The sequence below is a fragment of the Podarcis erhardii genome (assembly GCF_964252035.2).
Source record: "Podarcis erhardii genome assembly, chromosome: 1".
Classification (NCBI taxonomy): Eukaryota; Metazoa; Chordata; class Lepidosauria; order Squamata; family Lacertidae; genus Podarcis; species Podarcis erhardii.
The window spans coordinates 8329653-8342649 of record NC_138497.1 but is presented as its reverse complement, the minus strand read 5'-3'; the positions used below and the strand labels follow the sequence as shown (position 1 = coordinate 8342649).

The following is a 12997-nucleotide window of genomic DNA, read 5'->3' as shown; positions in this document are numbered from 1 at the left end:
GTTCTTTCTGCCTAAGTGCAGAACCTTACATTTGTCCCTGTTGAAATTCATTTGGTTAGCTTGGGTCCAGCTATGGAGAGTGCCCAGCTATGGGGCTGTACTGTTGAGTCTGGGTCAAGACAAATAAGGACTTGCTCTACAAAACTATAGTCGCTCTTGTGTCTGCTTCTTCCTTGGCCCTCATTCCCACACAGAACAACATGCGTGTGAGCAGGGCACAGGGCGTCATACTGCTGGCTGGCTTCATGACTTACGTGGTGATGGGGGCCCTCGTCTTTGAGATTCTGGAGAAGGATCACAACAAAAAAGTAATAGATACAGTGTTTCACCTGAAACATGATTTTCTTTTGAACTACACCGCTCTCACCCCAGAAGAGGTGGAGTTATTCATACAGGTAAGGCATTAGTTACAGATAGGTAGCCGTGTTGGTCTGCCATAGTCAAAACACAGTGTATCTGAAGAAGTGTGCATGCACACGAAAGCTCATACCAAGAACTGACTTAGTTGGTCTTTAAGGTGCTACTGGAAGGAATTTGTTTTGTTTTGAGGTAAGGCATTACTTCAGGAAGACTGAAAGAGATGACTAAGGCATGACACCAGAGGTTAAGGGGTCAGAAAGTATATATGGGGGGAATACAGTTTAGGAGGTGGGAATTGAGGTGGGGACAGAATTGTTGTTGTTTAGTCGTTTAGTCATGTCCAACTCTTCGTGACCCCATGGACCAGAGCACGCCAGGCACTTCTGTCTTCCACTGCCTCCCACAGTTTGGTCAAAACTCATGCTGGTAGCGGGGACAGAATTAGTGGCCAGCATAAAGCCATAAGGACTTACCCTTCCTTCTGCATGTGAAATTTTATCCCCATGGAGGGTTAGGCAAATTGATGGAGGATAAGACAATGAATGGCTACTAACCATTTATGGCTGTGTTCTGCCAACACTGTTGGAGGCAGCATGGGCTTCTCCACGCTGAGCTTTCCTCCACTCTCTCCAGGCATGACCATGATTTAAAGCTCTGTGTCTGAGCACCATTTCGTTGCTCTGGGGCTTTCCTCGTGAAAACCAGCTTGTTAACGGCAATCCATTGAAAACCCCAATTGACTTTTGCTCCGATTCAGCTATAAGGAGCAGGTTTTTGTTAGTATTAGCACTGTATTTGTTGGGAAACGTATTTTGCAAAGAATAATTTAGGGAAAGGAGAACATACGTCATGTAGCAGCTGCAAAACAGGTGACTCCAATCAAGGTCACAGAAAAGCTGAATCATTGCCACGGAAAACCCAAATTTACATTTCCTCCAATTCAGCTGTAAAGAGCGGGTTTTTGTTAATATTTGTACATTCAAACCTTGGTTGTGGAACTTAATCTGTTCCGGTAGTCCGTTCAACTCCCAAAATGGTTTGAAAACCAAGGTGTGGTTTCCGATTGGCTGCAAGCATATCCTACACTCAATTGGAAGGCACGGAAGCTGCATCAGACGTTCAGCTTACGAAAAACATTCGCAAACTGGAACACTCACTTCTGGGTTTGCGATATTTGGGAGCCAAAATGTCAGAGTACCAAGGCATTAAAAAACCAAGGTTCAACTGTACTATATTTGTTGGGACACATATTTTATAAAAATATATTGGGAAAAGGAGAACATACGTCATGTAACAACTGCAAAACAGGTGACTCTGTTCAAGGTCACAGAAAAGCTGAATCATTGTCTGGATAACTGCCTTGAAAAGTGTGTTTGTGCCTTAGACCAGAGGGTGGGAGATGGAGTAGTTTCACCATTGTTTGGTTGACTGAGAATATGGGAGAGCCAATACTCCAAGCAGACTCTGTCCAGAAGAATTTAGGAAGACAGCCAAGCCAAGGGGCAATGATTTATGCATTGCTACTAAAGTGTATGTTTTTGGAGCAAGAAGACCAAACCCTTTCTTGGGGTCAAGGGAGAGAAACACTTAGTATTGAACTTGAGATATAAACAACACAGCTTGTTATAGTGTTGCCATCAGTGCTATTGGAGTGCGGCCTTTGCCTGGAAAGAGTGGAGGAAAAGTTGAGTGTGCATAAGCCCTATGCCTACCAGTTACTGGGGGTGACAAGTGAGGGGAGGGCTGTTGTGCTCAGGAGCTTCTGGAGAATGATCACCACAAAAAAGTAGAAGAGGAGGCAACATTTCACATGAAGGAGGAATTTCTTTTGGAGCTACACCAATCTCAGCCCAGAAGAGGTGGAGTTATTCATACAGGTAAGGCATTACTTCAGCAAGACTGAAAAGAGATGACTGTGGCATGACAACAGAGGTCGAGAGGTCAGAAAGTATATATGAGGGGAATACAGTTTAGGAGGTGGGAACTGAGGTGGGGACAGAATCAGTGGCCAGCATAGAGCCTTCCTTCTGCATGTGGAATGTTATCCCCATGGAGGATTAGGCAAATTGATGGAGTGTATGTTTTTGGAGCAAGAAGACCAAACCCTCTCTTGGGGTCAAAGGAGAGAAACACTTAGCATTGAACTTGAGATATAAACAACACAGCTTGTTATAGTGTTGCCATCAGTGCTATTTTTCTAGGAAAAGAGGTATCGGAAGTTCCTGGAACTCACCATGAACACCTCCCACCTTCTCCTATAATAGCAAAGGCACCTACTTGAGAGGTGCCAGAACTGAGTTCCAGAGAGTTCCTGCTGAAAAACAGCCCTAGTTGCCATCCTGACCAGTCAAGACTTGTCTTTAAGTCTTGTGTAAGGAGTGTAAGGAGTCTAATTTATCACTAAGCTTTGAGGGTGAAACCACTGCATCCCTCTCAACAACCCAAACATAGATCACAGTTTTCACTGGGAAAGCTTGGTGCAAACCACAACAAGCACCTCTTGGAGTGTGGGCCTTTGCCTGGTAAGAGTGGAGAAAATGCTGAGTGTGCATAAGCCCTATGCCTACCAGTTACTGGGGATGACAAGTGAGGGGAGGGCTGTTGTGCTCAGGTCCTGTTTGTGGGCTTCCCATGAGCATTGGGCTGGCCGCTGGGGGAAGAACGTGCTGGACTGATCCACAAGAACGTCCCTTCTGAATGCATCGTGATTTGGTTAGCAGTATCTGGTGATAATCAGAGGAGGGGCTATTCTTATTGCTGGAATATTCAAACTGAGTCTTGCCTTCAATTGCAGAAATTAATAAGATCTGTTCGGAAGGGCATAATTCCAGCAGCCACCCACCCTTCAGAAAAATACAGCAACTGGGATTTTGCTAATTCTTTCTTCTTCGTGGGAACTATGTTAGCCACAATAGGTACTGTCATTTGGTTCTGGCTTCTCCCCGAATATAGTATGCAGGGCATTCAACTGCTCTCAGATAAATTGTGTAAAGCTGTAGGCTTTGCTTTTGCTCTTTCATCATTCTTCACATCTCATTTTTGTCCTCCCTGTTCATCTATTGTATGCCCAACAAGACCATTCCCTGATTGGTTATTTATTCCCCTCCATTCTGGGGCCAACCCATTATTAAAACTACCCTGTGGAAAGTAGTTGGGCTAGGGAAACGAGTTCAAATCCCACCCGGTGCAACTGACCCCCATGCCCGTCTCCCAATGCAATCCGTCCCTCTCAGCACAACCCTATGCATTCAGTGGGACTTGCTCCCCAAATAAATTATCATTGATAATTTAAGACAAGCTTTTTGCTTTGTTTTTCAGCCTCTTAAATAATGCCTCTTCTTACACCAGAAGCCAATTTGCATTCTGGATAAGAATTAATTAATATGAATTAATTGGCAGATAGATCAGCCAAGTCTTAATTGAGACCAATCGCAAAGGAAACTAAAATGGAGGTTTTTCTGAGCAGAAGACTTACCCTGAGGGTTATTATGGGCTGGTATCTGGGCACAATGGTGGTTCCTCTGTCTAAGACGCTCCTTGCATGCCCTATTTCACCACCAAAGACAGATCATCCCAAAGCAAATAAGTTTTTTGTAATTCATTGTTTAACCCAATAACTATCACCAATTTTGAAAAACTGAAAAATCTGAAGGTTAAGCATGTTTCAATTCACAGGCAAGGCTAGGTCAGACTGGAATTGAGAGAAATCAAATTCCTTGAGCATTCTTAAAGTGCTTAGCGGCTTGGGAATTGCAACTTATTTTAGCCATGACGGTCACGAATGGAGGAATTCAGCTCTCTCCTCACTGCAGATGAACCTACATTTGTTTTCATTGTCGTGAAAATGCAGTGATCCCCAGATTTTCATGACAAATATATTATCAATCTCTTGGGGTTTTTTAATGGGTTGCCATGATGAGTCTACATTTCACCCAATGTTTCACAAGGTCTCCAAAGTCATACCTGCACACTTGGCCTCTTCCATTGCATCTCAGGTCAGTTCTTCTACAGTGGGCCTGTCCGGTCCAAGGAACAGGAGGGAGAGACTTGAAGCTCCCACATAATTATCCTAACACCAAGTGCATCGGCATAAAGGAGGTCAGTGAGTGCAGTACATAAAATAAATACATTGGGCCGTATTCAAGGCTGCCATTTCGGTTGTGCACAGACCTCTGCTTGCACAATGAAACTTACCCCTCTTCTCCTCTCTGTACCCCTCTGAGCATCCTCAATGTCTGCTCCAGAGGGTATGGGGATCCTCTGGAGCAGATTTGGGGGTTGTACAGGAGAGAGGAAAGGAAGGAACAGTCAGTCTCAATGTACATGCTGCTCTCCACTGGAAACAACCCTTCGTAGGGACCCTGCTCTGTAACTTCTCTAGGCAATTGGCAAATCGACAGTTGCTGATGTCCTTTGCAACCCTTTCTTAATCTTTCAACAGGCTATGGAAACGTCTCTCCGCAAACGAAAGAAGGTCAGATCTTTTGTATTATTTTTGCTCTCTTTGGAATCCCCTTCAACCTCATCTGCTTGAACTATATTGGCTTTTTAGTCTCAAGACTCTTCGAAAGCTGTTCAAGGAATGTGTTTGGGAAAGGGAAAAAGGTAATTCAGTTACTTTATCTGGAGATGATTTCTAATCTGACCAGTCAGACTGAGGCTCTGGCTTGGTGGAACGCTCCGCCTCATGAGACCAGAGCCCTGCGGGATCTGATTTCTTTCCGCAGGGCCTGTAAGACAGAGTTGTTCTGCCTGGCCTTTGGCTTAGAGCCAATTTAATTCCCTCCCCCTCTTTCTTTTTCCTTTCTCCTCCTGTGAAGAAGCTGCATCTTAATGTTTTAATGTTGTATTTTAATCTTGATTTTTAAATTGTATTTTAATCAACTTTTTTTTTATTATCGGTTGTTACCCAGCCCGGTCTTGGCTGGGGAAGGCGGGGTATAAAAATTATTATTATTATTATTATTATTATTATTATTATTATTATTACTATTATTATTATTATTATTATTATTATTATTATGTCAGCTTTGATGAGAACAGCATCCTCAACTAGATGGGCCCTTGCCTGTTCCAGCAGGGCTCTTCTTCTATTATATTGCATATACATATGCATATATGATTAGTTGCCTCAATAAGAGGTGGAAGACAAAAATAAATTAGACATGTGCATTATGCCCTCTAAATAAGTGAGGAAGATAAATTCAAGCTCTGCCTTCAAATAGGAATGGGAGAAGCTCGCCAAATTATTTGTTTTAAGAAGCTCATATTTTTGAAACATAGCTGTTTGCCTTTAGTAAAACTGGCTCCAGTATAAATTTGCAAAATATATCTTCCTAAATTCATGGAATTTATTTTTCTTAATTCTCCAAAATGTTAGTGGGTGCGAGGGTGTGTGCAACAATGTACAGCTTAACAATGTACAATGTACAGCTTAACAAATCGTCACCTTTTCATGCATAAACGTTAACACAATGTACAACACAGTTTAGATATTACAAACTCGGACATTACTTTCCCCTATAGTTCCATTTTTTTCAGTGTTTAGAAAATCAAGTTTGCCAAGTTAATTTGGGATTACGACAGACCAAGGCTTTTAGTTACTTGCCTGTTTCTAAAATGAAATCCTTTTTTCCCAAGCCTCTTATCCTATCCGTTCTATCTTCTTTACTCAGCATTTCCCCCTCACACTCCCGCTCCGGTCCAACAATCATTTTAAAATAAAGTCCATTCAGCCTCAGTCGGGGGGCGGGCATAGTAAAACCTTGTTAAATTCCTTATTAAGCATAAATCAAAGCCTCCCCCTTCTTTTCCTTGGTAAGAAAGTACCAAAAAAAGAAAGTACCAAAAAAGAATCATTTGTCTTCCCCTTTCCTTTTTGGCTGCTGTAAGGAATTTCAAGCTTCAGGAAAAAAACATTCAAATACCTTCGAAGAACCAAATCCCATCCTTTCGGCATCTGATTGATTGCAGCCCATTATCATATACCATTTCAGGAGTGCCTCATGATTAACGGCAATATTCCAAACTGGTGATCACAAATCATGCCAGAGATGGAGGTTCGTCCATGGCAAGGACACCCTTCCCAGGGCAAACCTGTTCTGCCTTTCAAGTTGGCAGAAACGGGCTTAAACGACATCGTGGGATTCAGTGAACTCCCCAGAACCAGGAATCTTACCTCATAAATCCTGGCTTTCCCCTGCCTGAACAGCTCCTCTGCCCCAGAGGGCAGTAGAGCTTGACCACCATAAATCATGACAGCAGCAAACCATGCTCCAGATGAAGTCTAATTAGGGTGGAATTATTATTATTTATAGGGATGCAAGTGGCACTCTGGGTTAAACCACAAAGCCTAGGATTGGCCAATCATAAGGTCGGCAGCTTGAATCCCCGTGACGGGGTGAGCTCCCGTTGCTCGGTCCCTGCTCCTGCCAACCTAGCAGTTCCAAAGCATGTCAAAGTGCAAGTAGATAAATAGGTACCGCTCTGGCGGGAAGGTAAACAGCGTTTCCATGCACTGCTCTGGTTCTCCAGAAGCGGCTTAGTCATGCTGGCCACATGACCCGGAAGCTGTACGCCAGCTCCCATGGCCAATAAAGCGAGATGAGCACTGCAACCCCAGAGTCGGTCACGACTGGGCCTAATGGTCAGGGGTCCCTTTACCTTTTTATTATTATTTATCTGTTAATGCAGCTTAAAACTGAGAAAGAAAACTGAGTTCTGTTCCATCAAACCTTTCTTTTTTTCTTTTCTTTTCTTGCTTTAACTTTCAGAAAACAGCAAGATACATTTTCATGTTCGTGGTTGTGGGAATTCTAATGTTTCTTATTTTGCCATCGTTCCTCTTTCAATGGATGGAGGGCTGGACTTTTTATGAAGCTGTCTATTTTACATTTATTACACTTAGTACCATTGGTTTTGGAGACTATCTAATAGGTAAGGCTTTCAAAATACTTTCATATTGTGAGCTTAACTGGTTCTTGGGGTGTTATCCATGAAGATAAAAATGTTAAAAGCATCTATAGAAAAGAAACCAGAGGCATACTTATTAGGCTAACTGGGAAAAGACATACCTCAGAAAATGAAAGGAATTTTCTTATATGCTACAGCAGCTGCCAGGATAATATACGCTAGCAAATGGAAAGTGAAGCAATACCCACAAAAGAAGAATGGTTATACAAACTAACTGAGTTGATAGAAATGGCCATGCTAACTGCCTATATAAGAAGGCAAACAAACCAAAACAGAACATGTTGCTATGCTTAGACTAAATGAGTAAAGAGGAAAGGATAAAACCAATTAGGATGCGATAAGGAACTTAAAATTCAATAACATAAAGATTGCAATGAGAGTACTGAAATTAGAAGTTAAGGAAGTTGAGGTGTGGTGGAGGGGAGTGATATGGTGGGGTGATGGGAATTCATGGGGGGGGGAGGATATAGGTTTATATATGTTTATGTGTTTTTTCTTTTGTATTGAAAGGGTATCTTACTTTTTTAATTTATGTAGTATGAAAATTTAATAATAATAATAGCCATCCCAAAGAGTACTCATCAATGGTTCCTCGACATCCTGGAAAAAAGTGACAAGTGGGGCGCCACTGGGTTCTGTCCTGGGCCTGTTGTTGTTCAACGTCTTTATAAATGCTTGGCTGAATGAACTGAGAGGATGCTTCTCAAATGTACAGCTGACACTGAATTCGGAGGGGTAGTTAATGCCACAGAAGACAGAATCACAATTCAAAATGACCTTAACAGATTGGAGAACTGGGCACAAGCTAACAAAATGCATTTCAATAGGGACAAATGTAAGGTTCTGCGCTTAGTCAAGAAAAACCAGCTGCACAAATATAGGATGGGGGACACCTGGCTTACTAACAGTACATGTGAAAAGGATCTAGGGGTCTTGGTGGACCACAAGCTTAACATGAGTCAACCATGTGATGCAGCAGCAAAAAAAACAACTAATGGTATTCTAGGCTGCATCAATAGGTGTCCAGTGTCCAGATCAAGAGAAGGAATAGTACCACTCTATTCTGCCTTGGTCGGAACATACCTAGAATACTGTGTCCAGTTCTGGGCACCACAGTTTAAGAAGGCTGTTCTGTTGACAAGTTGGAACATGTGCAGAGAAGGGCAGCCAAGATGATCAAGGGTCTGGAAACCAAGCCTTATGAAGAATGGTTGAAGGAGCTGGGAACGTTTAGCCTGGAAAAGAAGAGACTGAGCGGAGATATGATAGCCATCTTCAAATATCTCAAGGGCTGCCACATGGAAGAGGGAGCGTGGCATGTTCTCTCCTGCTCTTACAATATACGATATCTTTATTGTCATTGTCCCATGCGGAACAATGAAATTGAAAAACTACATAAAACTACATAAAAAGTACATAAAACATTCAAAAACCCCTAAAAACTCTAAACCCCATTTTAAAATACACTATACTATAAAGGTAGGACTCAAACCAATCGCTTCAAGTTACAAGAAAGGAGATTCTGACTGAACATTCATTAAAAAATTCTGACAGTAAGAGCGGTTCGGTTGTGCAATGGACTCCCATGAGAGGTGGTGGACCCTTTCCCTGGGGAATTTTAAGCAGAGGTTGGATGGCCATCTGTCATGGATGCTTTGGTTGGGCTAGACGCATCAAACATGAAAGAAAAGAAAATTCCCAGTATGTTTTCCTGGAAAGTGATTTTGCACCGTTCTCTTGGTTGGAACTGCAACTCCACCCTCATTGTTCAGCCCAGACAGTGAGGTCCATCTCTGAGGGCCTTCTGGTGGGTCCCTCACTGCAAGAAGTGAGGTTACAGGGAACCGGGAAGATGTCAAGGAGATAAAGAACTACACAACTTTTAGAAGACATCTGAAGGCAGCCCTGCATAGGGAAACAAAATAAAAAAAATCCTTCCAGTAGCTGCTTAGAGACCAACTATTTTGTTATTGGTATGAGCTTTCGTGTGCATGCACATTTCTTCAGATGTGTTTTTAAAAATTTTGTTTCGACTACAGCAGACCAACACGGCTACCTACCTGTAAATGTATAGGGAAGTTCATAATGCTGTATGTTTTATAATGTTTTGATATACGCTGGAAGCCTCCCAGAGTGGCTAGGGAAACCCAGTCAGATGGGTGCGGTACAAATATTATTATTATTATTATTATTATTATTAAGCAGGAAGTAATAGGATGTGCACCGATTGGAAATGTGGTAGTGCAACTACCCCAAAGCTTTTGCAGGCCAAAACATCATCATGTGCCCAAACTGTTAAGTTGTGGGTGAACATATCAGACGACACAGCGATTCTTCAAACAGCTCTTCTTTATTCAGATGCCAGAACAGAACTAACTGAGGAGCTCAGTCAGTCTGCTTATATAGAGCTCCAGAACAATTGTAACTGTTGCAACTTTCCAAAACTATCCAATCACAGAACGTCACTTTTCGATCCTTCATTTGCATACAAACTATCCAATCACAGAACGTCACTTTCGATCCTTCATTTGCATAACTATCTACAGTATCCCCCTGCTGGCCCAGGGTGAGAACATCAGTACATAACACAAACCATCACGAATAGGCAATAATAAGGACATTGGCAGTTTCCTGTGTTCGTCTTCCCACAATTCATTTTTTGTTAAAAAAAATAATGTTTTATTTAAGTATATTTACAAACAAACAAACAAACAAACAAACACTAAAGTACACACACTTAACCCCAAAAGTGAAAGAGAGTAAAGGGAAAGGGTAAGAAAGAAAAAGGGATGAAGTACCACACCCATTTGACTCCCCTCCACCAGCACTCGACATCTTTGAGTCATTTAAGTTCTTATTTTCATTGCTATCATTTATCACTGTAATTACTTCTTTTATAGTATTATTATGGTATAACATCAAGTCACCTTACAAGCTTAGTCTAAACATATCAGCTTGTTATCTTCAGAGTAGTGTTTGTTCATATATTCTTCGAACCATAACCATTGTGCCCTTAATTTCTGGTGTGTTTGATACTTTATTACCATAATTAATTTTGATAATTCTATAAACTCTGTTAGTTTAATTAACCAATCCTCTTTTGTAGGTATGTGATTTCCTTTCCAGTTCTTTTCAAGGAGTATTTTGGCTGCTGCGATTGCATATAGGAATAATTTTCTCCTATCTTGTGGTACCTTCTTTCCAACTATGCTCAGCAGGAATGTCTCAGGGTTTTTTCCTATAGATATTCTGAGCATCTTTTTTAATTCTTCATGGATGCAGGTTCAATTCCCCCCACCCCCCTTTTTTGCATCCCCACCATAAGGGCATCACTTCCAGCAAAGGTTGGATTTGGTCTTATAGATTTTGGCAATCTTCAATGGTGCCATGTGCCATCTATAAGACAACTTCATCATTTCTCTTTTATAGAATAACAGGAAGTGAATCTGAAGTCAATTTTCAATAGTCTTTCCCACTGGTCTAGTTCTATTGCCTGTCTGATATCTTGGGCCCATTTGATCTGTGCTTCTTTTATTTATTCATCCTTTAGATCCCATTCTAGTAATAAATCATATACTTTAGATAGTAATTTTTTGTTACTTCCTAATAATACTTTTTGTAATTTTGATTTTTCTTCTTTAAAGCCTGATTTTTTTTTTATCCAAGGTAAAAACGTTATTTAGTTGATGATGATGGAGCTAGCCCGTGAGATGGTACCTAATTTCTTCAATTGTTTTCAATTTTAACTGGCCCTGCTCTTATCTTACTACTTGTTTATATGTTGCCCAATTCTCTGACATATTTATTATTTAAATTGAAAACGCTTCTAATGGCAACAGCCACCATGCTGGATATGGCTCCAACAAGGGTTGGTAAGTGGTCCATAAGCCTTTACAGGCTCAAACATCATCATGAGCCCAAACCATCATGAACAGGCAATTATAAGGACATTGGCAGTTTCCTGTGTTCATCTTCCCACAATTCAATGGTAGAAATGTCTTTTAAATGTATGGTGTGAACACGACCTAACAAAGTTTAGATAAACTGAGTTGGCTGGTCCTTTAAATCACCTCCTCACACATTACTGTTGCTTTTCTCTTCTGTCTCGAGGGAGGAACCATGAGAGGAGCTATTTTGTGGGATACCAGCTGCTTGCAGCCATTTGGATCGTCATTGGTCTGGCCTGGATTGCTGTGCTGTTTGAACTGTTTTCATCATTACTGGCACCTGTGGATCCAAAAGCAGCCTCTCAAAAAATGAGTAAAATGCAAAGATAACAGTGCCCCAAAGGAGTCAGTCTGCTAGATTTCCACTGGAGGAGAATTTATCAATGCATTCAGGTGGAGTCTGACATAAAAATCAGTTATACTCAACAACTTCATTTGAGCTTTTTATAATTATATGGCATTGTGACATTCAACTGATTCCTTAAAAACTGGCTAGCTGGTCTATAAATTATTAATTCCTAATAAACTGTGAAATAGCTGGGTTGTCTGCATCAGATTATAATGCCTCTTCATTACAGGATATGTACTGTGTTTTGATCATTTTTTAGCAACAAGGAGAGAAAGGAAAGGGAGGGTCTTACTTGGATTCTCAAAACTGGAATGTGTGCAGTGGAGAACAACCAAGATGATAAAGGGTCTGGAAACCAAACCTTATGAGGAGTGGTTGAAGGAGCTGGGTATTTTTATTCTGGAAAAGAGGGGACTGGGGGAGATTTGAGAGCCGTCTTCAAATATCTCAAGGGCTGTCACATGGAAGAGGGAGCATGCTTGCTTTCTGCTGCTCCAGAGGGTAGGACTCAAACCAAGTCACAAGAAAGGAGATTTCAACTAAACATCAGGAAGAACATTCTGTCAGTAAGAGCTGTTCAGCAGTGGAATGGTCTCCCTCGGAAGGTGGTGGACTCTCCTTTCTTGGAGTTTTTTTTCAGCAGAGGTTGGATGGCCATCTTCCTGGATGCTTTAGTTGAGATTCCTGCATTGCAGGGGGTTGGACTAGATGACCCTTGGAACCCATTCCAACTCTGCAATTCTATGATTCCATGATTCTAAGGGGCATTTTCGTCCAACATCGGGACAGACAAAGGGTCCCCACGTATAGTGGGAGGGAGGTGGTGGAATTTTCTGGCTTGAGGACCACACTGGCCTTTGCCTTCCAGTGGGCACTGCACACCCTCACATGTGTGAACGCCTATGACGGGGTCGACATGCCAGAGGCGGTGCTTGGTGAAGTAATGGAAGGCTAAAGAGCCGGACGGGCATCACTGGTAATGATCGGGCATTCTTGGCTCCTGTTGTTGTTTGAAGATACAGTTATTGACAATTCTCGGAATGGGCAAATTTTTGAATGAATTGTCGACATTCTTCGTGAATGGCTTGCCTGTGCTTTATGAATGACCCATTCAATAAAGTGTTTCAGTTTATGGATTGGTGTGTTGGATGTGTAGGTGGCGCTGTGGATCTGTCAAACATGTCAAAGCAGGCAAGCTGTTAAGTTGCGTTCGCATTTAACTGAGCAGGTACGTTTACAGTGATATACAGTAAAATTTACTTTCTTTCTTTAATCTTTATTAAACATTCAACACATATTTTCACAACAATATTACCATGCTACAGTTTATACAAACCACCTGCACAAACACTACAGGAAAAAGAAAAAG

General features: G+C 41.6%; 2 protein-coding genes across 2 annotated transcripts in view; both read left to right on the top strand.

Moving 5' to 3' along the window:
• The window catches only part of LOC309343863 (potassium channel, subfamily K, member 16-like), a 104673-nt gene that overhangs the window by 26691 nt on the left and 64985 nt on the right, over positions 1 to 12997 (top strand). The gene's annotated exons all lie outside the window — the stretch shown is intronic.
• Positions 201 to 11830, top strand: LOC309343850 (potassium channel, subfamily K, member 16-like; the record flags this gene model as incomplete). The annotated part of the gene is made up of 5 exons (XM_081865981.1): positions 201 to 395; positions 3155 to 3275; positions 4802 to 4965; positions 7134 to 7296; positions 11443 to 11830. The coding sequence occupies 5 exons, from the start codon at positions 201 to 203 to the stop codon at positions 11607 to 11609; spliced, it is 810 nt and encodes a 269-aa protein (XP_081722107.1). The 3' UTR covers positions 11610 to 11830.